The following is a 25,652-nucleotide window of genomic DNA, read 5'->3' as shown; positions in this document are numbered from 1 at the left end:
TGAACTGGTACGCCCACCAAGCCTGTTGGTGAGAAACTTAGTTACAGATAAGAGAGTCCACTAGATCAAGGCTTAATTACAGATGGACGTGCTGTCCAGTCCTTTTCAGTTATTCCCTTTGCTAGGCCTTGACTTAATTACAGATGGATCTTCATTCCTGTCCTTATTGGTGAGTCCTCCTCTCCCTACTCAAACAAGGGTACAATGTACAATGTTAGCAAACTCTCAATGGCTCTGCAAACCAAGGGAGAACTAGTATAAGCCAGTTTTAGCTAACTGCTGAAGACAGAGTTTGCTTCAATTCAAAAATTCCTATTCAGTCCCAATTATTCTTTTAGCCAGAGGTTACATAGATTCAAAATTATTTTTTTATATCCTCAATTCCTTACTTCCTTTACTGTTGTAAGTGCACTCATTATTGTGCAATACAGAATGCATGTTCATGCTATAACTGCTACAACTTTGCATGACATTTCCCAAATAAGGTTGAATTACAGTAGTGTAGATGAGATTTAAATTTTAAATGTGTTCATCTATAATTACATGTAATACAAATATTTGCATGGGCCCAGTCGACATCACACAATAAGGGGATGCAGAATAAGTCTATTGAGATGATGAAATGCTTCTATACATAGAAGCCTTGGTAATGTGTTTGAAGAATCACTAATTGTAAAGAGAATTAAACTCAGAGTTTGCCAGTGTACTCAGGTGCCTGCACAGAAATAAGCCCCTCCTCCTTGCCTGAGAAGTTCATGGCCATCAGGTTATGATCGAATTTGACTTGGTTTGGGTGCCTACCTTGCTCAAAAGGCCCACTGTTTCTTATAGTTTGCAAAAGTAACTGTATATTTCACTGAGGTACTGGATAACTGCATGACCCCTGGCGCAATAGCCCAATGCAAATTATTTATGGCAGCAGGAACAGCCAAGCAGTAAACTCATTGCATAATACGACTGGATAGTGAGCAGCGTGGTCTTTTTTCAATATTTTTCACAAATTGGACAGCACGGCAGCGTAGTGCTTAGCGTAATGCTATTGTTAGTGCCAGCGAGCCGGGTTCAATTCCGTCACCAGCTGTAAGAAGTTTGCACATTCTGTGTGGGTTTCCTCTGGGTGGTCGGATTTCCTCCCACATTCCAGAATACAGGTTAGTAGATTAATTGGTTACATGGGCTGTTGCAGTGCTGTACCTCTGAAAATTAAAATATTAAAAACAATAAACGAAAATAACTAAGTGCTTTATTTTGCTCTCAATCTTCCATTGCCTGATGTAATATTCTTCCCTGACTCCCCTGTTCAATTTAACGGAACTGCTTTTAACACAGAGATAAGGTTCTGGCTACATATAATGTTCTTTTGAAATAAGTAGTTTTTTTGGGGGGAATGGAAGTAAAGGAAATGGTGTGGCTTTCATCTTGCCCGCAGTATTCTGTTGCCTCCAAGTAACGGGAGTGCAGGAGAAATGCAGCAAAAGTCAAAGAGGAACAATTGTGGAAGTGTGTTCAAGACAGTCCTCTTTGGGTGTTTACAGCCCTGTGAATTTTCTGTATGTGCTTCTGAGAACCGTGTGTGCGTGTTCGAAGTCCATTTATTATCAAAGTATGTATAAACTGTACAACCTTGAAATTTGTCTCCTTACAGGGAGCCACAAAACAAGAACTCCTTTTTTAAAAAAAAGACTAACAAACACCCAATGGTCAGAGAGAGGAACAAAAACACACACATTGTGCAAACAATAAAAGCAAGCAGTATCATTCAGAATGAAAGTGAGTCCATAGACTCGAAGTCACAGCCTCAGCCTCTGTGTATCACACAGCGGGGCAAATTGTCACAGCACTCACTTGCGAACGGAGATCACAGAGTAAGGCTTAGATTATTAATGGAGAAGGGCAAGGGGAGTTTGAACAGAATTTCTTTAACTGGAGAAGATCTGACTTCAAAGGGACTAGTTTGCATATGGTTGGGATAGAAACCCAATCAAACATTTTCAATTTGTTCCAAGAACAGGCTTGGAATTCCTTCACTCTACAGGGATAGAAACGTAGAAAACCTGCAGCACGATACAGGCCTTTCGGCCCACAAAGTTGTGCCAAGCATGTCCTTAGTTTAGAAATTACATAGGGTTACCCATAGTCCTCTATTTTTCTAAGCTCCATGTACCTGTCCAGGAGTCTCTTAAAAGACCCTATCATATCCACCTCCACCACCGTTGTCGGCAGCCCATTCCACATTCTCACCACCCTCTGTGTAAACAACAACAACTTACCTTTGACATCCCCCTTGTACCTACTTCCAAGCACCTTAAAACAATGCCCCCTCATGTTAGCCATTTCAGCCCTGGCAAAAAACCTCTGACTATCCACACGATCAATGCCTCTCATCATCTGTACACCTCTATCAGGTCACCTCTCATCCTCCATCACTCCAAGGAGAAAAGGCCAAGTTCACTCAACCTATTCTCATAAGGCATGCTCCCCAATCCAGGCAACAACCTTGTAAATCTCCTCTGCACCCTTTCTATGGTTTCGACATCCTTCCTGTAGTGAGGCGACCAGAAATGAGCACAATACTCCAAGTGGGGTCTGACCAGGTTCCTATATAGCTGCAACATTACCTCTTGGCTCCTAAACTCAATCCCACATTTGATGAAAGCCAATGTACCGTAGGCTTTCTTAACCACAGAGTCAACCTACACAGCAGCTTTGAGTGTCCTGTGGACTCGGACCCTAAGATCGCTCTGATCCTCCACACTGCCAGGAGTCTTACCATTAATACTGTATTCTGCCATCATATTTGACCTACCAAAATGAACCACCTCACACATCTGGGTTGAACTCCATCTGCCACTTCTCATCCCAGTTTTGCATCCTATCAGTGTCCCGCTGTAACCTCTGACAGCCCTCCACACTATCCACAACACCCCAACCTTTGTGTCGTCAGCAAACTTACTAACCCATCCCTCCACTTCTTCATCCAGGTCACTTATGAAAATCACGGAGAGTAGGGGTCCCAGAACAGATCCTTGAGGCACACCACTGGTCACTGACCTCCATGCAGAATATGACCCATCTACAACCACTCTTTGCCTTCTGTGGGCAAGCCAGTTCTGGATCCACAAAGCAATGTCCCCTTGGATACCATGCTTCCTTAGGATGGAAGGGTAAGGGAGCCAGTGTCAAAACTGAAAGACAAAAAGGAGAAAGTGTATTATTAAACAAGATGTGGTGCAGATTAAGTGAACAACTTAGGTGTGAGACAGGTTTAGTAAAAGGAGAAGGGAGTTAGAAAGAAATTAAGACCTGACACTAGAAAAATTTGGTGAAAGCAAGAGCTAAAAGTCCTCGGTCAGCATGTAACTAATATGTGTGTTTGCAAGAGGGGCATGGCTAAGTAGGGACCAATACAATGATTTATGGATAAAGGGGGATAGCATGATTGATACTTAATGAGAATTTTGAATTGGTCTGGACCTTGTAAGGATGGTGCCAAAATCTTAATCGGATGGGAGGCCATAGTGGTAATAGATAGGGAGAACGTCGCCACTTAAAAGGCTGACCATGGTTAAAGTAAATAAATTATCTTCAGATTGAGTTTATCCTCAGTTGTTGTTGGGCCACAGGGGTGGTGATAACAAAAAAAGTTTACTGTAGTCTTGGATACGAGAAAGATATTAATGGAATTAGAAATGGCAATTGGAACAATAGGAATATACAGAGATCCAGTACAGGTTTATAAAAGGAAATCATACTTCATTAAACTGAATTTTTTGATATCATAACAGAAAATGTTCATAAAGAAACAATTTACTCGTTATGTGGATTTTCTGAAGGTTTTAGACGTTTCACAAAGAATTTTAACAAAATTAGGATACACGGAAAAAATGGTTGCATGACTAAAGATTTGAAATGAGATTATGTAATAGGGAAGACAGGAAATGAAATCGGAAAATAAAAATTAAAGATTGGCTTAATTTGTCATGAGCATTGAAAGATACAGTGAAATGTGTCTTTTTTCGTCAAATCAGTGAGGATTGTACAAGTGTCACCACACGTTCAGCAGCAACATAGTGTGCCCACAGCTCTCCCTAACAGTACATCTTTGGAATGTGAGAGGAGATCGGAGTGCTGGAGGAAACTCACTCGGCCATGGGGCAGAATATACAAACTCTTTACAGACAAAGGCAGGAATTGAACCTTGATCTTGCTGCTGCTGCACAGCATTGCACTGAGTGTTTCACAATTGAAGCAGACATGAGGAAATCATTTAAAAGGGAATGAGTTAAATGTATGAAAAAAGGAGTGCAAAAGGCTCTAAGAGGGAAATCATTTACTAGCTAAACGTTAACTATTTGATCTCTTCCATCATAGGTGCACTTAGCATTTTCTATTTTAATAATCAAGCAAACTAATTTGTTCACTCTTTGTGGATTTCAAGCAACAGTTGATTTTAAATCTTTTTTTGAACAGTTGATGCTGAATTTTATACTTTTATTGGAGCTGATCAAAGAATTGTTACTGTACAAGTGCCCCTTCAATTCAGTAAAGGGCAGGTCTTTCTGCCCCAGCCCCACTTCACCCCTCCTCCCACCTCCCAAACCACTAGCTAACCTCAAGAACTCACTGCAATCATCCTGCTGGATTCCATTTTGCATGTTTGTTTAAAAGTTCAAAACTGGCTTGTCAATATTTGTAATGGAGCTGAACTCCCCTTGTCACCAATGAGAATCTAGACCTACAGGGCCACAAGGTTACAAGATTTTATTGTAAGTATTTTCTGATTTATATCATATTTCTGATATTAGTCATTTGTAGCCTCTCCTCTCAGTAGGATTTTCTAAGGCCTAACTGCACTGTCCCACCCACATATTCCTCTTGTGGTCCTTCCCCTTGTCCTTTTCACATTTGCCTTTCCATATTTGTATATATTTGGGCTTTTTGCCATTTGCCCTGTACCTTTGCTCAGCCTTTACAATCAACTTGAGATTAATCTGTGTACAATTCCAAAGAGATTTGCTAGTACTATGCTGGAATTGTTTCTTCAGTTTTATCATTTAACACTGCTCTGAAGTTGAGAGAGTAGAACTTAAATCAATTACTTCAGCCTCAATATTTGAGCACTTGGGAACGTTGAATGTTAAGTGAATAACACGACACATACTAAAACTGAAATGATACCGAGAAGAATAGTATTGTCCCTGTGAAAGGATGATGTACTGATTCGTGAAGTGTTCTGTTTTTTTTGGACCAAAAATTAATTACAAAATTACATTTGCAATAAATATGTTGATTAATTTTAAAAAATGAAAGCATGTTTTTTACTATTTGGACAAGAAATGCATTTTTCTTTTAAGTCTGCAGAAATATTTTTCTTTTGGTTGATACTGATTTATGTTTTACAATGCACTAAAGAATGTATCAAAATCTTATGGGTGGGCTTGTCAGTAACTGTACTTGTGGAATATGAAAGTGAATCAGTATGTGTTGGATTCTAACAATCTAACTCTACAATACTGTGCAAAAGTCTTAGGCACATATACTGTGCCTAAGACTTTTGCACAGTACTACTGTATAGTAATTTTATTTGTTGCATTGTACTGCTGCAAAAAAAACCCCACACATTTCATGACATGTGAGTGATGATAAACATGATTCTGATATGGGTCTTTATTGTGGACTGAGATTGGGAAGCGGGCAGGAAGAGAGGAATTGTGGTTGGGGGAAAGAGGAAGGGGGGGGAGCAGGAAGCACCGAGAGAGACATTCTGTAATGATCAATAAACCAATTGTTTGGAATCAAATGACCTTGCCTGGAGTCTCAGGGCTGGGTGTGTCTGCAACCCCTGTGACCCCCCCCCCCCCCCAGCCACTGGCAGTCCTCTGCCACCTGTCCCACACCCCTCTCGCGGCACTCCACTCTCACCATTCCCAACATTGTATACTCCCGCCAGATTTCCCAAGTCTCTGTCCACTCCATGCTGACAAATACAGTACTGTGCAAAAGTCTAGCTCCATAGATGAGCCAAGGACTTTTCCACAGTACTGTAGGTCTTCCCCAGCTTATGAACGGTAGACTTGTATGTAGGCCATACATACGAACAAGAATCTGGGAGACCAGGCAGTGAGGATTTATTGACCGTTGTGGGGCTGCCTGTGGGAACTCTGTGCCTGCATTTTGGACTTGCAAACTGCTGGTTTTGTGGACAGTTCGTGGGATTGGAAGCCTGTTGTAAGCAGTGGAGGACCTGTACTAGGAAGCAAAGCAGACTGTATGGATGTGCCGTTGGATACAAGTAAATGAACTTTGCTTTTGTTATGGCAGATCCAGGCAATGGAGTGAATGTGTTAGTGTTGAAGGGGCATGGGAGCAGCTAGCAGGCACTTGGGACTGAGAAATGATAAGAATAAATAAAAAACAAAAATTCTGGAATGGTCCAGAAGAATCTTTGGCAAGAGAAACGTTTGATCTTTTAAGTTGCCTTCAAATTGGGGACATTTGGGATAAATTTTGTGATGCAGGAAAAAGTGAAAGGATTTTTTTTTTTTAAGCATAAATATTGAAAGGCAAAAATCAGTTTCTTCTTGGCCCTCTGGGTCCACTCCTGAGTGGTTCCATCTCATTCTGGTGAGACTGGCACGGGTATTTCCTTCATTTTCACTGCTTTTTCGGCACTCAGCGTCTACCTTTCTGCGTTTTGCAATCGTTGCCAATGGAATTTTTTTCTTTGATTTTATTTCGAAACACGAGTTATTCAACAAGTATCGTAGCACACGTAAATATCTGGATAGTTAGCGTGGATTTCTTGTTGAAACACAGTGACGCTGTTTCTGTTTACAAATTTGAATGATCCCATCTGAAAACCTGCGCATGCACGGAGAGTATCTAATACATATTAACAGGGTAGTCTGCCTTCCCGTCATTCGTATATACCAGTGTTTGGTTTAGAACAAAACGGAACATGGGGCCAGTGTAACAAGACGCCATGCATGTCCATCAGTGTGGTCGTGTGAAACACTCAGAATGAGGAAAAATTGCTCGTGGGCCGGATAAGCATAGGATCCCAATATTTGCTCGCGGGCCGGTCAAAATACCACCGTAGGTGGCCTATCCATGTCTTAGACCCTAGGAGTCAATGTCTCTCTGTGCAAGTGGAACCTTGACTTGCTGACCAACAGATCGCATTCAGTAAGGACAGGCAGCAAAACCTCTGAAATAATTATTTTAAACAATGTTGCTCCACAAAGTTGTGTCCTAAGCCCCCGTACCCTGCACCCTGGATGCTTGGCCAGATTCTGTTCTAACTCCATCTACACTGCAGGGGTTCCCAATGTTTTTATGCCATGGACCAATACCATTAAGCAAGGGGTCTGCAGACCCCAGGTTGGAAACCCACCCCATATACAGATGATACAACCGAAGAAGGTCATGTCTCTATTAACGATGAGTCAGAGTACAGGAAGGAGATAGAGAGCTTAACGACATGATGTCATGACAACAACCTTTCCCTCAATGTCGGCAAAACACAAAATATGGTCATTGACCTCAAGAAGAGGGGTCAGTGCACACTCTGCTATCTACATTGTTGAGTCTGAGAGCTTCAAGTTCCTAGGAGTGGACATCACTCATAATGCGTCCTGGTCAAACCACATTGACGTCATCACCAGGAAGCGAAAGGAATTTGGTATGTCTCCATTGACACCAATTTTTATTGGTGCACCATAGAGAGCATCCTGTCTGGATGCATAATGGCATGTAAATTGTGTAGAATTGTGGACACAGCACATCATAGGAACCAGCGTCTCCTTTACGGACTATACTTCCTACTTCAGTAAAGAAGCTAGTGGAATCAAAGACCCTACCCAGCCTGTGCATCCTCCGTTCTCCATTCTCCGTTCTCTGTTCTCCATTCTCCCTTCTCCCATTGGGTAGAAGATACAAAAGAAGAAGGCATATTCCACTGAGCTCAAGGACCACTTCTTTCCCACTCTTGAACAGATCTCTTGTACGATAAAATGGACTTTCATTTTCACAATCTACCTTGTTACGATCTTGCACTTCGTTGTTTACCTGCATTGCACTTTCTCTGTAGCTTTTACACTTCATTCTTCATGGTTATTGCTTTAGCTTGATGCACTGTGTAATGATTCTGATCTGTATAAGCAGTCTGTCAGTCAAGCTTTTCATTATATCTTGTCACATAAAATCAACCAAAACCAAGGCTTCTAATTTGGATAAGACTGACTAACAATGTGATGAGACAGAGTTTTATATTGTAAACTGTGTGATGGATAAGTTGGCAGACATTCGTGTATTTAGCGATGTTACTGGATTGGTGTACACCGTTAAGGCAGATGCACTTCATTTGCTAAATAAAATATCATGCATAATTACAGAGAGAAGGAACAGTATAAGACTAAAGGAAAATGTACCTTAAATGCAAAACAAAATTAGTATTAACCCTGGTAATGCCAGTAAAAAGATGACAGTTAAAGTGATACTATCATTGAAAACTAGGGCTTTTTTTCAGGATCTTGCAAGGCCCTTAATTTTTGCCCTGAGAAAGTGGTGGTGAGCTGCAGCCTTGAACTGTTACAGTTCTTGTGTTGAAGGTACTCCTGCAGTGTTGTGGCGATTTTTGGGACTTAGACCAGCAAAGTACTAATGAATCAGGTGACACACATCAAAGTAGCTGGTGAACGCAGCAGGCCAGGCAGCATCTCTAGGAAGAAGTACAGTCAACGTTTTGGGCCGAGACCCTTCGTCAGGACTAACTGAAAGAAGAGCTAGTAAGAGATTTGAAAGTGGGAGGGGGAGATCCAAAATGATAGGAGAAGACAGGAGGGGGAGGGATGGAGCCAAGAGCTGGACAGTTGGGATATGAGAGGATCATGGGACAGGAAGCCCAGGGAGAAGGAGAAGGGGGAGGGGGGAAAACCCAGAGGATGGGCAAGGGGTATAGTGAGAGGGACAGAGGGAGAAAAAGGAGAGAGAGAGAGAAAGAATGTGTGTATATAAATAAATAACAGATGGGGTACGAGGGGGAGGTGGGGCATTAGCGGAAGTTTGAGAAGTCAATGTTCATGCCATCAGGTTGGAGGCTACCCAGACGGTGTTGTTCCTCCAACCTGAAGGTGACTTCATCTTTACAGTAGAGGAGGCCGTGGATGGACATATCAGAATGGGAATAGGATGTGGAATTAAAGTGTGTGGCCGCTGGGAGATTCTGCTTTCTCTGGTGGGCAGTACATTTTGTACTCTTCAACTTTTTGACCACATTTTGTAGCTCCCCATCTGTAATTTCTTCGGCTCTGCAACTTTTCGACCACATTTTGTAGTCTTCTCCTATCATTTTCCTCTCCCCCTCACACTTTCAAATCTCTTTCTAGCTCTTCTTTCAGTTAGTCCTGACGAAGGGTCTCGGCCCGAAACGTCAACTGTACCTCTTCCTAGAGATGCTGCCTGGCCTGCTGCGTTCACCAGCAACTTTGATGTGTGTTGCTTGAATTTCCAGCATCTGCAGAATTCCTCGTGTTTATGTTTTTAAATGAATCAGGTGGTTGCTGTTGTGGGTTCACTCACTCACTGCAGTCCCAGTCTGACATCTGTGTCCTTCAGAGCTGGAGCTGGTGGTAAGGAACACTGAAGTCCCCCACAATTTGAGAAAAGGAGTCCTTGACTGGAAGCTTTTGATTCTCTTTCTGTAGATACTGCCTAACCTGCTGAGTGTTTCCAACCTATTCTGTTCTTATTTCAGATTTCCAATATCTGAAAGTTTTTGATTCTCCTAATTTATACACGAGACCCTAGCTATTTGAGGACCCTCTAGGCTCAAGGTGACTTTGCCATGTTTGAATTTGCTCTTTTGTGTATAGCAAGTGGTCCATCTCGTTTTATTCTTTCTTGGTAACTGTGTGGTTAATCGGACCATGTCAGTGTGCATTAGAAGGATCTGGAAAACATTAATCAATCAGGTAGAAATTTATGACAATTAATTTGGTTTTGTTATACTTTTCCAAAATCCAAAGGGTCAACTGAATTTAAATTTCACAGCTACTGTTGTAATTTGAATTCAGTCATTGAGTTGTTAGCCCAGGCATCTGAACTACTAGTCCGGAAAGTTAACCACTGCTCTGTATATGAATTTAGAAAGTGGGGCATTATGCTGGAAATTCAAGGGTTGTGGTGTCAAAGAGGGCAAGAGCTTCCCAAAATTAACACAGAAAAGAAAATAATGGATCTTATGATCAAAAAGTCTATTCAAATCCTAGAGTAAATAGACAGACAATTGTTTTTGTCCTCAACTGTAAGATAAATAATTCAGCACAAAAAAAAGCAGTGCTGGAGGAACTCAGCAGTTCAGGCAGCATCTACAGGGGTAAGTGGACAGTCAATATTTTGGGTCATTTGGGTTTGTCAGTCATAACTAAAGCCATATTGGTTCTGTGATTGTTAAGTTTTACGAATTTTCAGTCAAACAGTCTAGAATTACAGATTCAGTGAATTTTTTTCAATAATAGATCTTGGTAACATTGATTTACAAATAATCTTGTTCTTCAAAAGTGTGTATACTTTTTCAAACTAGAAAGGCAGTTTATGTATCAAGAGAATTTTACATGTGCTCAAATTAGCTTTCAAGTTCTCTGCTAGATCCTGACCATCTTGAAAATATACAACAGGTAACAAAATCAGTCTGCATGATTTTAGTCATGATGGATTTCAAATTTTTAACTTTCAATAGGAGGCAAAATTAAATGTGAGTGAATATTATTTTATATAAAGTTCCGGAAGACACAGTCCTTCAAAAAGACTTTGTGGAGTTTGAAGCACAGTGAAGATCAAGTTGTTGTTCTGGTGAAAAAAAATGGCTGATTAGTAGAGCAGAGATAATGGAGGTACTCTCATTGGTAGAAAAGAGATGGGAGGGGAATCAAAAGAATCTGTTGGGCGGCAACTATTCATAACCTTGGTAAGCCACAATTTTAGAATACTGAGTGAGCAAATAAACCAATAATGTCAAGGTTAATAGTAACATTAATAAAGGGAACTAAGTATTTTAGACCATAAGACGTAGGAGCAGAATTCGGCCATTCAGCCCATTGAGTCTGCTCTGCCATTTCATCATGGCTGATCCCAGATCCCATTCAACCCCATACACCTGCCTTTTCACCATATCCCTTGATACCCCAACCAATCAGGAACCTGTCAACTTCCGTTTTAAATATACCTATGGGCTTGGCCTCTACCGCAGTCTGTGGCGGAGCATTCTACAGGTTCATCACTCTTTCGCTAAAAAATGCCTCCTTCCTTTTGTTCTAAAAGGTCACCCCTCAATTTTGAGGTGGTGCCCTCTAGTTCTGAATACCCCCACCAGAAGATACATTCAACATTCGGTGGGTTTCAATGCGTTTCCCACGTATTCTTCTAAATTCCAGTGAGTACAGGCTCAAAGCTGTGAGACGCTCCTCATATGTTAACCCCTTCTTCATTCGCAGAATCATCCTTGTAAACCTCCTCTGGACTCTCTCCAATGACAGTACATCCTTTCTGAGATACTTGGCCCAAAGCTGTTGACAATACTCCAAGTGCGGCCTGACTAGTGTCTTATATCCTTGTTACCTCCTTGTTTTTATATTCTATTCCCCTTGAAATAAATGCCAACATTGCATTTGCCGCCTTCACCACAACCTGTGAAGTAACCTTCTGGGAGCCTTGCATGAGGACTCCTAAACTACTTTGCACCCCTGATGTTTGAATTTTTTCTCCATTTAAATAATAGTCCACACTATTGTTCCTTTTATCAAAATACATTACGATACATTTCCCAGCACTGTATTCTATCTGCCACTTTGTTTTTGCTCATTGTTCCAGTTTGTCTAAATCCTGCTGCAGTTGCCTTGCTTCCTCAGAATGACCTAAAACTCCACCTATCTTCATATCATCCACAAACTTTGCCACAAAGCCATCAATTCTACTATCTAAATCGCTGACAAACAATGTGAAAAACAGCAGTCCCAATACTGACTCCCTCAGGAACACCACTCGTCACTGGCAGCCAACCAGAAAAGGTCCCTTTTATTCCTACTCGCCTGTCAGCTGCCCCTCTATCCATGCCAGTATCTTTCCTGTAATACCATAGGATTTTATCCTGTTAAGCAGCCTCATGTGAGGCACCTTATCAAATGCCTTCTGAAAATCTAAGTAAATGACATCCACTGCCTCTCCTTTGTCCAACCCTGACTGTTACTTCCTTGAATTCTAAGAGATTTGTCAGGCAAGATTTCACAGAAACCATGCTGATTTTGACTTATTTTAATCTCCAAGTACCTTGAAACCTCATCCTTAATAATAGACTCCAACACTTTCCCAGCCATTGAGGTTAGGCTAACTGGCCTATAACTTCCTTTCTTTTGCCTTCTTTCCTTCCTTAAAGAGTGGAGTGACATTTGCAATCTTACAGTCCTCCGGGATCATGCCAGCATCAAGTGATTCTTGAAAGGTCACGAACAATGCATCAGTTATCTCTTCAGCAAACTCACTCGACACTGGAATGTAGTCCATCTGGTACAGGTGGTTTATCCGTCTTAAGAGCTTTGAGTTTACCTAGCACATTTTCCTTTATAATAGCAATGGCACTCACTCCTGCTCCATAACACTCGTGGACGTCTGGCATACAGCTAGTGTCTTCCATAGTGAAGACAGATCAAAGTACCCATTAAGTTCATCTGCCATTTCTTTGTACCCATTACTACCTCATCAACATTATTTTCCAGTGGTCCAATGTTAACTCTCACCTCCCTTTCAGTTCCTACTTTATATTATCAGCTAGTTTGCCCTCGTATGCCAGCAAGCATATTGGTTCTTCCTCCCCCCACTCGAGTTCAAGTGCAACTGGTCCTTTTTGTGCTTTCTAATCTGTATAAATAGAGGGCAATAGTGTTGTTTTAGAATTTTCATTATAGTGTCATAGAAGTACACAACTAAAAAGTCTTCATCAACGTGAAACTAGAATAATGACTTAAAATTAGACTGTTAAGCTGCAACTAACCATTCTAGATAGATAAAACCTTTCATCACAGCCAATCTTGATTCACCAGAACCTTTCAAAGTGTAAACAGTAGGAAGGGTGTAAGGAAGCATGTGATTGTATAATCTGATATCGTTAAGCAGGGAACCAATTGAGTGGGTAGATTTAAAACACTCTTTCTGCCAGTATAGAAAGTCCAGGTCCTGTCCAATTGCAGAGATCAGAAACCACTCCTACAGGAAGAAGGTAGAAATAGCTCTGAATTTTCTTTTGATGGAAATGATGCAAAGTCTGTCTGCAGTAACAAGTCATATTAAGGGATGCAGTGGTGAGTGAGTTTATTACTTCCCTGCCCTGACCTCATTTAAAGGAATGATAAATTTTGGAGTTATATAGTTAACTTGCTAACTCCCATCCTTTAAATCTAAAGCGGTGTTTTCTACTTGAGTACTCTTTTGATTTAAAGTAGTATAATAAAACCAAGAGAGCAGAGTATGCCCCTGTACCAAGTTTGTATTGGAAAGGGAGGGCACTGCTTTTCTATATTTCTTTGTACAGTTGGCCCTCCTTATCCCCGAGTTCCACACGTGAGGATTCAACCAACCGCAAATTGGGAAAACCTGGAAGTTCTCTCTCCAGCACTCGTTGTTCGAGCATTGTTCGCCTCGTGTTTCGTTCGTTCACTACTTTGTTTCTGCGAAAAAATGACACCTAAAAAGCAATTACGTGGTCAAAGCAATTCCTCAAAGGCTGAGAGGGAGGGTAAAGTGCTATCTCTCGCCGAGAAATTAGAAATATTAGATCTTTTGAAAAGTGGCATGTGGCATTCCGAAGTGAGCCGTAAGGTCGGTAAGAACGACTCGAGCATTCATACAATAAAGCAGAAAGAAGCTGAAATTCATGGAAGTGTTCGTGCTAGGGATGACTGGCTGGCTATGTAAAGCACTAGAGCCTCAAGAACTTAAAGATTAGCGTTCCCAGAAAAGCTACGATGGTTGCGTCTGTACTGAACATGTACAGACTTTTTTCCTTGTCATTATTCCCTAAACAATACAGTATAACAACTATTTACATAGTACTTACATTGTATTAGGTATAAGTCAACAGAACAGAAACACTGGGGGCGGTGGGCCCTGTGCTGCCCCAGGTCCTAAAGTCCACCTGCACTGAGACAGGTTAAATAAGGGACTTGAGTATTTGCGTTTTTTGGTATCTGCAGGGAGTCTCGGAACCAATCCCTCGCGGATAAGGAGGGGTGACTGTACAAGAATGGTTATTGTTCAGACCTTGGCTAACAATTGCTTTTATAACCATATAACAATTACAGCACAGAAACAGGCCATCTAGGCCCTTCTAGTCCATGCCGAGCTCTTACTCTCATCTCGTCCCACCGACCTGCACTCAGACCATAACCCTCCATTCCTTTCCTGTCCATATATCTATCCAATTTAACTTTAAATGACAACATCGAACCTGCCTCAACCACTTATACTGGAAGCTCGTTCCACACAGCTACCACTCTCTGAGTAATGAAGTTCACCCTCATGTTATCCCTAAACTTTTGCCCTTTTAACTCTCAACTCATGTGCTCTTGTTTGAATCTCCCTCACTCTCAATGGAAAAAACCTATCCATGTCAACTCTATCTATCCCCCTCATAATTTTAAATACCTCTATCAAGTCCCCCCTCAACCTTCTACGCTCCAGTTTTAAGGCTGAACTTGGAAATAATCCATTTCTCTCCTGCAGAGAAATCCAATTGATCAACTTATTTGTAGGTATCAGAGTTCGCTTCACGATGGAATAGTATATGGTTTCGGGTCAGACACAGACTATGATGCCTAAATGCGTTTTATGTTAAAGATCACCATGTTTAGAAGAAGCAAATAATTGGATAACACCAACCTTTTGTTATTTAAGAATATTGACTGCAATCCTTTTGTTTTGGCAACTCCAATTTTATTTTGCATCAGAATCAAAAGCAGGATCTCGACCTAAAATGTTGACTATCCCTTTGATCCACTGTGCTCTTCCAGCAGGGCATTTTTTTGCTTCAAAGTTCAGTATCTACAGTCTCTCATGCCTCCATTTGCTCCTCTTATCCTGATTCAAATGTATTGCCTTCTCTGTTTTATTTCTTCTGTGAATACTTAATTGAGTTTAAGAAAAAAAATCTGTCCTAAAGAATAAAATTTCCTAGAGGTAATATTACTTCACAGGTTCTCTACTTTCACTTTAGTTTGAAGTCGTCTGTCTGTATTACCTCCATGAAAAGAAGAAATTGATCAAGTAACTTTAAATAATTGGAGAAAAGGAAACAAAATCATTCAAATACTTGAAGTGGTAGTTTTAAATCCTAGTAACACAAATGATTTTCATTGATATTTTATGTTAGTTACTTTGAATCTGTAAAATAAGAGAGATTTGTTTTTTTGGGGGGGGGGGCGCAATATTGAATTAACAGTGTATCAGCAATATAGTCACAGCTTTAAGTTCGACAAAACCAGTACTTTTATGGTAACTTGGTTGAATCTTTTCCAAGCATTTCATGGGCACCATATTAAAGTTTATTTTTTTTTAAGAACTCTCATTATTCAAATCATACATTTGCCATAAAGATTACAACATGTTTGATTGGAAATCATGATTTAAAATGGCAAATGTCATGGTCATATGTTATTGAGCCCTTTTAAATATTTAGGTTGCTGTAACTTATTATTTATGCATTTGACCTTTATACAGAAGTTTTGGTAATCTAATTTTCTTAATCATCCTTTACATTCTGTAACTAAACCATATTAAGGCTGAAACCAGTTAGGACTGAAGTGTCTGGTCCAGTATCAGAGGGTATAAATACATTTTTTTCCCCATTCTTTCATTCACTGTATGTGCCTTGTTTTTTTAATTACCAATGTAAACAAGTAGTTTATGTGGTGATAGATCAGATGTCTGAGCCATCTGTCTGATCATATGATTTACTGTGTGAAATATTTCAGCATAGAGTTTAAACATGTTGTAATCTGATGCATGGCATTTCACTGCTTCCTGCTAACTGTGTTGAGGATATAAACAGCAGGACTAAATTTTTGAAGCTATGTACTGCTGGTGAGGAAATATGGCTGCTCATTGCCCATGCACGTTAGGACCATTAGACACAGGAGCAGAATTAGTCAATTTGGCCTACCAAGTCTGCTCCACCTTTCCATCAAGGCTGGTCTGTTTTCCTCTCAGACCCATTCTCCTGCCTTCTCCCTGTAACTTTTCACACCCTGAATGATCTGGAACATATTAACCCCTGCCTTAAGTACACCCAATGACCTGGCTTCCACAGCTGGCTGTGGTAATAAATTCCGTAGTTTCACCACCCTCTAGCTAAAGAAATTCCTCCTCCTCCTCCTCTCTGTTCTAAATGGATGTTCCTCTATTCTGAGGCTGTGCCCTCTGGTCCTAGACGCCCCTCTATGGAAAATATCTTCTCCACATCCATTCTGTTGAGGCCTTTCAGCATTCGATAGATTTTGATGCGATCCCCTCTCATTCTTTTAAATGCCATTGAGAACAGTCTCACATCCATCAAACACTCTCATATGATAACTTGTTCAGTCCCGGAATCTTTCTCATGGAATTTCTCTGAGCCCTCTCCAATGTCAGCACATCCTTTCTTCGATAAGGGGCTCAAAACTGCTCACAATACTGCCCATGAGGCCTCACCAGTGCTTTATGAAGCCACAGCATTACATCCTTGCTTTTATGTTCTAGTCCTTTTGAAGTGAATGCTACCATTGCATTTGCTTTCTTTACCACTGACTCAACCTAAAAGTTAACCTTTAGGGAATCATGTGTGAGGACTTCCTTTGCACTTTGTTCCTCCGGAACCATGCCGGAATCTGTTGATTCTTGAAAGATCATTGCTAATGCCTCCACAATCTCTTCAACTACTTCTTTCAGATCCCTGGAGTATAGTCCACCTGGTGACCTATCTACCTTCAGACCTCTCAGCTTCCTAAGCACCTTCAATAGCAACTGCAACTACACTCATTTCTGCCCCTGACAAGTTTAAACATCAGGCGTACTGCTAGTGTATTCCACAATGAAGTTCCTTGTCCCCCATTACTATTTCTCCAGCGTCATTTTCCAGTGGTCCGATTTCAACTCTGACCTCCCTTACTCTTTATATATCTGAAAAAACTTCTGGTATCCTCTTTGATATTGTTGGCTAGCTTACCTTCGTATTTCAACTTTACCCTCTGCATAGCTTTTTTAGTTGCCTTCTGTTGGTTTTTAAAAGCTCCCTCTTCCTCTAACTTACCACTTTTTTTTTGCTGTATTATTTTCCCTCTCTCTTTTGTTAGCTTGGACTTCCCGTGGTTGAGTCATCCTGATTTTAGAATACAACTCCTTCTTTGGGATTTATCTATCCTGCACCTTCCGAATTGCTCCCAGAAACTCCAGCCATTGCTGCTGTGCAGTCATCCCTGGTAGTGTACTCTTCCAGTCAACTTTGGCCAGCTCCTCTCTCTCTTATGCCTCTGTAATTTTTTTTTACTCCACTGTAATAATGGCACAGCTGACTTTAGCTTCTCCCTCTGAAATTGCAGGGTGAATTCGATCATGCTATAAATCATTGCCTCCTAAAGGTTCCTTTACTGTAAACTTCCTAATCAAAACTGTTTCATTACACAACCCCCAATCCAGAATAACTGATCCCCGAGCGGGCACAGCCACAGGCTGCTGTAAAGAGCCATTTCATCTGCATTCTACAAATTCTGTCTTGGGATCTTGCACCAACCTGATTTTCCCGATCTACCTGTATTTTGAAATCCCCCATGACTATCATAACATTGCCCTTTTGACGTGTATTTTCTATCTCCCATTGTAATTTGTAGCCCACTGTTTGGAGGCCTGTATATAACTCCCATCAGGGTCTTTTTACCCTCCAAGATTCTTAACCCTACCCACAACAATTGTACATCTTCCAGTCCAATGTCACCTCTTCCTAAGGATTTGATTTGTTTTTCAATGAATCAAACCACCAATCCCCTATGCCTGTAGTACAATATAATGTGTATCCTTGGATGTTAAAGCTCCCAGCTGTGATCATCTTTCAGCCATCACTCAGTGATGCCCACATCATACCTGCCAATCTCCAACTGCACTACATGATCACCTACCTTACTCCATGTACTGCCTGCATTCAAATATAACACCTTCTAAGGCATTTTGAGTGTGCTGTCCATTGGTTTCCTTTCCTAATTTTAAACTTTTAAAGTTGATTGTAAAATTAGATTGAAGTATTGGTTTTCCAAGTAATTGATAGTTTTTGCTTTGCTGATTTCCTGATGAGTATTTCTTTTCCCTCTTTCGTTTCAGTTCTTGGAAGCATGAAGAGGCGGAGATACATTAAGTTGATGATGGTGTTTCTGATGGTTCTAACCCTGTTCTTATATTACATATTTAATGATAAAATTAAACACTTGGGGTATGTTATTCTACAACGACTTATCAGTGTTATTTATAATGTATGGATGGGGTACTGCTCCCCTGCTCCTGTGTATATTGAAAATTGCAGCAGCATCTTTTTACAAAACTGGCCGAACCCCTATTCTAAACAGTAGCTGCAGCAGTAAGTAAATTGATCATTTGTTATTTCTTTTGAAAGTGCAAATTGTGATTCCTTTGTTAAATTATTGACAATAAACAGAAATTACTACTTGGGGTAAATTCCCAAGGAATCTTTGTAAATGTGCCATGAAATGTTTTGACTGGATCTTCTTGGTTGATGTTTAAAATAATGGTTGTCACTTACAACTCTACTTTTACAGTGAATACTTAATGGTAATTCTATCTTTGTAATGCCCTGTATGGATCTGTTTCATTTGTATCCGGGCAGGTATTGGATCAGTTAGAACTGCAGATGAACTGTGTTGTTAGACTGAGTAGTTACAGGTTACTTGGCTATAATAGGTTAAGCATTGTATCATACAGGTATTTGTTATGTCGCTTGAAAAAAAGAGTGTCATAGATTGTTGCTGTTTACATCTCTCCCTCCTCCCCAACCCCCCCCCACCCCCTCCCATACTAGTGCTGAGAAACCACTGCAGGAGCTCGATGGCATCTTCTGTGATCTTGAAGCCACTCCCCCCAGTGACGTCTTCATTGTTGGTAGTGACTTCAATTATGCCAACTCAAAAACAGTCCTGCCAAAGTTCTATCAGCATGTCAAATTTGCAACCAGAGCAGAGAATATATTAGATCCAGTTGATATCAATGTTTGTGGAGCTTACAAGGCTGCCCCACCCTCCGCCCTCAGCTTGGATACTCAGACCACTTCCTGGAAGCTGTCCAGTTTGATGGTGGCTCACTTGGAGGCAGTGGCTTCTATAAGCTCAACCAAAAGTTGTGTTGTCTTTTTTAAACATATTTTCTATGATCGCAAGACCTTGCTGGACATTAGGAGTTTGAAGTACTGCTTGTTGGTGGAGAAACTGAAGGAGCTAGGCTTGGTGCAGGTCATTCTACTGCCTGCGTTGGAGAGTCTTAAGTTGGTGCACGAAGGAGGCGCGTAGTTTATCAGCTGGTTGCGTTTCTTGTGATTGCAAGATCCTGTCAGATGTTGTTAATGTGGTATGCTGCAAGCCTGATTCACTGATTTGTTGGCAGACAGTGGGGGAGCTTTGTGGCCCTGGTTGTGGTGAGAACTAGGCCTCAAGCCGTGCTGTTGCCCGTTTGCAGCCACCCAGGGAGGAGGCTGTGGAACTGGTGTGCTCTTCTGAAGTGCCGGAAGTGATGTGGCGAGACGTACCTGTTGGAGTCAGAGCTGCCCTCCGGTGTTCACTTGGCAGAAGACGAGATGTATTGTGTTTGCAGACTGCTACAACATGCATGGATTCAGGGGCTTGGTCTATATTTTTTGTGTGCCTTGTGCTGTGTATGACAGTTGGTTATGTTTTGCACCTTGGCTTCACTGTTACGTTTGACTGTTTTCATGGGTATTCTTGTATGGGTGAATGACAATTGAACTTACCCTATTTTGCTAATCGCTGCAGACAGACCACAGATTAAATAAATCATACCAGATTGCAGGGCAACCTGGACCTGGCCAGAAGATGCCACCTCAGTGCTGCAGGACTGTTTGAAAAGCACAGACTGCAGCATATTCAGGGAGGTGGCTACCTGAAATCATCACATCAGCATTGATGAATATGCAGAATCGGTGACTGGTTACATAAGAAAATGCATTGTGGTGTTACCATGATTAAAGACTACACAGCTGGGACAAAGCAAAAACTATGGCTGACTGTAGAGGTTCATGCACAGTTTAGGGATTGGGCACCTCCTTTTGATCAAGGGATAGGATTACTGCGTTGCTGTTAAGGCATTTATTTAACTTTATTAAATTTCTGCTTTAAATAATTTGTAACTATTTTCTAGTTAAAGTTAAAGGTTGATAACCATGTTATAGTTTAACAAAAGGTAAAATTCATTGTCTATGGTACATCGCGGCATGTGATGACGTTACCTCTGGTTTCGCCACGTCTTGTGGGTAACTTCCGGTTCAGAGGAGGAGAAAAGGTGGGGTCCCGTGCGTGCAGCATGAACGTGAAAAGCTCCATGTTTACCCACAAAGAAACATTACAGAAGCAACGCAGTAAGTTCACATGAGAGCAGACATGTTGAAGTAAAAATATTAACGCGGATTCTGTTAAAGGAAGCAGCGGTTGGAGCGGCACGCGTGGCGGCTTTTCAATTTCAAACACGGGGTTGGCTCGAGCCCGGCGGCGGTTTCACGCGACCCCCGCCCCCACTCCCCTGGATGGCTGAAGACTCTTGCTAAAAGAAAAGAGCGCGTGTGTTCTCAAGAATAAAACAGACACTGTATATGTTTGTATTTTTTATCAACAGTTTTCACCATATGATGTTAATGTGGAAGAGTGAACAGTAAATGGTTAACCTTACTATGACTCTGTCTTCATTGGCTCCGGTTTAACTTGGTGTTTAGTCAGAGTTTCAACACACTGCACGAGAACACTACAGAAGTCACCAAGCACTATGCTCTCCCATGCCATCATTAAGCCAAAGTGTGGATATTCACAGACACCTTTGTAACACCAGGACAATATGGCACATGTGGCAAGGCATACAAACCATAAGTCCACGGTCCCTGCAGGCTTCAAGACAGCCACCATCATTCCAGTGCTTAAGAGGGTGACGGTAACTGGCCTAAATGATCAGTGGCACTGACTTTAATAATCATGAAGTGCTTTGAGCTGCTGGTAATAGATTGTATAAAATCTCACCATTCAGCTACACAGGACCTTTTCTAGTTCACCTACCGCTCAAACTGGTCCACTGATGATGCCATAACCTCAGCCCTTTCCCGAGTAGAAAATGATGCCTAATGTGCCCGGATGTTACTCATCGACTTCAGCTTGACATTTAACGTGATCATCCTTCAGAGGGTGGTGGGTGAACTGTTCTGATTGAGACTCAACACCCCTCTCTGTAACTGAATCCTGGACTTGGTGATGGAAAGACCCCGTCGTCGTCGTTAGGCCGCATTTGGAATTTTCAGTTGGCGGGTGATTTCCCTCCACGCCGCTCTGTCCCAACACTTGTCAACAACATCCCTAGTCTTGTCCAGCTTGGTCCAATCCTTGATGTTGTCCAGCCACGTTGTTCTTTGCCTTCCTCGTCCTTTCTTTCCCTCCACCTTTCCATATAGCAAGTCTGACAAGATGTCATCTCTCCGTGTAATGTATCCACAATAAGCAACTTTTAACTTCATCATCTTCTCCAGCAGTATCCGTGGTCTATCAACTTCAGACAAAACCCCCTCATTTGAAACTTTCTCTACCCAGCTGATCTTCAACATTCATCAATAGCACCACATTTCAAAAGCATTAATTCGTTTCATGTCATCCTTCTTCAGGGTCCATGTTTCTGATCCATACCTCAGCACTGACCATACGTAACACTCGAGGAAGCGGATTCTACTTTGGATGTCTACCTTCCGATTGCATAGTAGATCTTTTAGCTTCATGAACTGGGTCTTCTATTCTATTCTTCTTCTGATCTCAACTTCACATCTCCCGTCATCTGTCAGACAACTGCCAAGATAATCAAACTTTCACACTTGTTCAATGTCTTGTCCATTCACTTGTAATGATACCATCGTGAATGAGTCTTTAGTGTTTGTTTTGCTTACTACCATTGATTTTGTTTTCTTGGGGTTGATTTTTAGTCTGTATTCAAGGCTTTTCTCATTCACTTTATTCAACTTAATTTGCAGTTCACATTCGCTGTCAGCTAACAACGCGGTGTTGCCCTGATGTTATCCACCTTCCGGCCTCTGATTGGAATACCTGTCTGCTGATGGTCGCATTCCCGAAAAATCCATTCTCCATAGAGGTTGAACAAATCCGGCGAGGCAACACAGATCCCAGTCGGTCTGAATCCAGCAACATCACAAGCTCAATCGTGCTGAGTACTGGTGCCCCCCAGGGTTGTGTGCTCAGTCTGCTACTGTTCACCTTGCCGACCACGACTGGACTGCCAGATTCAGCTCAAACCACGCATCAAGTTCGCTGATGATACGATGGTGGTTGGCCTCATCAGCAACAATGAGTCAGAATACAGAGGGGAGGTAGAGAGTCTTGTCAAATGGTTCAAGGACAAGACAAGAGAGATTGTGGACTTCAGGAAGGCATAGCTTGACCATTGTTGATTGCATATCTATGGCTTTGCCATGGAGAGAGTGAAGAGCACAAAGTTCATTGGTGTGCACAAAATGGATGATCTGACTTGCACCCACAACATCACCTCATTCGTCAAGAAGGCACAGCAGCATCTAGACGCTTCCTGAGATTGAGGAATGCAAAGCTCCCCACCTCCATTCTAATAATTTTTTATAGGATCACCGTGGAAAGTGCCCTGTCTGGCTGCGTCATTGTGTGGTACAGAAGATGCAAGGCATCAGAGTGCAAGACCTCCTATCTCCCTTCCTCCTATTTGTGACAAGTAGACCATAAAAGGATAAGACATAGGAGTAGAATTAGGCCATTCACCCATCGAGTCTGCTCCGCCGTTTGATCAAGGCTGATCCATTTCCCTCTCAACCCCATTCTCCTTCCTTCTCCCCGTAACCTTCCACACCCTGACTTATCAAGAATCTATCAATCTTTGCCTTAAATACACCCAGTGACTTGGCCTCCACAGCTTCCTGTGGCAATGAATTCCACAGATTTACCAACCTTTTGGCTAAGAAATTCCTCCTGATCTCTGTTCTAAAGGTTTGAAATGGATGTCCCTCTATTCTGAGGTTATGCCCTCTTGTCCTTGACTCACTCACTATAGGAAACATCACCTCCACATCCACTCTATCTAAACCTTTCAAAATTTAATAGGGTTCAATGAGATCCCCCTTCATTCTTCTAAATTCCAGAGAATACAGGTCGAGAGCCATCAAATGATCCTTATATTGTAAGACTTTCATTCCCAGAATCATTTTTGTGAACCTCCTTTGAACCCTCTCCAATGTCAGTACGTCATTTCTTTGATAAGAGACCCTCTTTAATATTATTGGCTAGCTTACTTTTGTATTCCATCTTTACTTAATGATTTTTTAGTTGCCTTTTGTTAGTTTTTCAAAAGCTTCCTAATCTTCTAACTTGCCCCTAATTTTTGCTCTTTTATATGCCCTCTCTTTGGCTTTTATGTTGGCTTTGAATTCTCTTGTTAGCCATAGTTGTGTCATTTTGCCTCTTATGATACTTCTTCCTGTTTGGGATGTATATTTCCTTTGCTCTTGGATTGCTTCCAGAAATTTCAGCCATTGCTGCTTTGCCGTCATCCCTGCCAGTGTTCTTTTCCAATCAATTCTGGCTAATCAATTCCAAACAATCCTCTGTCTCGCCTCTGTATTCCCTTTACTCCAAGGTAATACTGATACATTTGACTTTAGCTTCTCCTTCTCAAATTTCAGGGTGAATGCGATCATTTTATGATCACTGGCCCCTTAGAGTTCTTTTACCGTATGCTCTCTAATCAATTCTGTTTCATTGCACAACACCCAATCCAGAATAGCCAATCGCCTAGTGTGCTCAACCACAAGCTGGTCTAAAAAAAATCCCCCCTCTTGGAATCCAGCACCAACCCAATTTTCCCAACTTACTTGCATATTGAAATCCCCCATGACTATTGTAACATTGCCCTTTAGGCATGCATTTTTGATCTCCCGTTGTAATTTGTAGACCACACATCCTTACTATTGTTTGGGTCTGTATGTAACTTCCATCAGGGCCTTTTCAGCCTTGCAGTTCCTTAGCTCTACCCACAATGATTCAACACCTTAGAACCCCATGTCACCTCCTTCAAATGATTTGATTTCAGTTTTTACTAACAGAGCAATGCCACCCTGTCTGACTGACTGACTGCCTGCTTGTCCTTTCAATACTTGGACATTAAGCGCCCAGTTATAATCTTATTTCAGCCATGATTCAGTGATGCCTACAGCATCATACATGCCAATCTGTAACTGTGCTACAAGTTCAACTACCTTATTCCATATTCTGTGTGCATTCAAGTCTAACACCTTCAGTCCTGTATTAACCCTTTTTTATATTTTGTCTGCCTTTTTTAGATTAGATTAGATTAGATTCAACTTCATTGTCATTGTGCCGAGTACAGATACAAAGCCAATGAAATGCAGTTAGCATCTAACCAGAAATGCAAAGAATAGTGTTATCTACAAAATAACTGCGAATAAAACTTAAGTGCTACAGCATACAAATATAGAAGTACTGAGACGGTACAATATGGGTGCAATACTGCTTAGCGCTGTGATGTGAGGTTCAGCAGGGTCACAGCCTCAGGGAAGAAGCTCTTCCTGTGCCTGCTGGTGTGGGAGCGGAGGCTCCTGTAGTGCCTACCGGATGGGAGGAGAGTAAAAAGTCCATGGTTAGGGTGAGATGCATCTTTGATAATGCTTTTCACCCTGCCCAGGCAGCGTTTATGGTAGATGTTCTCAATGGCGGGCAATTGGGTGCCGATAATCCGCTGGGCAGTTTTCACCACACGCTGGAGTGCTTTGCAGTCCGATATGGGACAACTGCCATACCACACTGAAATGCAGTTGGTGAGTATGCTCTCAATGGTACAGCGGCAAAAGTCCATCAGTATTCTGGGACAGAGGTGAGCTTTGGTGATGCTCCGCAGGAAATAAAGGCACTGTTGCACCTTTTTAATCAGGATGGAGGAGTTCAGGGACCAGGTGAGATCCTTGGAAATGTGGACACCAAGGAATTTGAAGCTTGATACACGCTCCACTACTTTTACATTGCAACCCATCCTGTTGACTGCAATTTTGCCCTATCATCAGCCTGTCCTTGCTTGGAGTCTTACTACACATTGCCTCTGTGAGTTAACCATAATTACCTCATCTTCAGCACTATCAGCTTGTTCATCCTGCCTTTAGAATACTTTAGGATGTATCTATCCTCAGCTTTCCGAATTGTTCTCAGAAATTCCAGCCATCGCTAATCTGCTGTCGTACCTGCTCATGTCCCCTTCCGATCAACTTTGCCCTTTTTCTTTCTCCCTCCCCCTCCCTCTCCTGTTATTCTCCTTACTCC

General features: G+C 41.6%; 1 protein-coding gene and 1 non-coding gene across 9 annotated transcripts in view; both read left to right on the top strand.

The window, feature by feature from the left end:
• The window catches only part of LOC140198918 (type 2 lactosamine alpha-2,3-sialyltransferase-like), a 102,626-nt gene that overhangs the window by 22,176 nt on the left and 54,798 nt on the right, over positions 1-25,652 (top strand). For 4 of the 8 annotated variants that reach the window (XM_072260166.1, XM_072260162.1, XM_072260164.1 and 1 more), the window contains exon 2: positions 18,394-18,502. The exons of 3 other annotated variants lie outside the window; for them this stretch is intronic. In XM_072260166.1, coding sequence (XP_072116267.1) covers positions 18,405-18,502 — 98 coding nt within the window. In that variant the 5' untranslated portion in view covers positions 18,394-18,404. Of the gene's footprint in view, positions 1-18,393; positions 18,503-25,652 lie in introns of those variants that run through there. One more of the 8 variants, XM_072260168.1, reaches the window with a different exon arrangement.
• LOC140199908 (U6 spliceosomal RNA) lies at positions 5,142-5,243 on the top strand. The gene has a single exon (XR_011886522.1). It is a non-coding gene; the product is annotated as a U6 spliceosomal RNA (small nuclear RNA).

This window comes from Mobula birostris, chromosome 6 (assembly GCF_030028105.1).
Source record: "Mobula birostris isolate sMobBir1 chromosome 6, sMobBir1.hap1, whole genome shotgun sequence".
Classification (NCBI taxonomy): domain Eukaryota; kingdom Metazoa; phylum Chordata; class Chondrichthyes; order Myliobatiformes; family Myliobatidae; genus Mobula; species Mobula birostris.
This window is presented reverse-complemented; position numbering and strand designations above follow the sequence as displayed.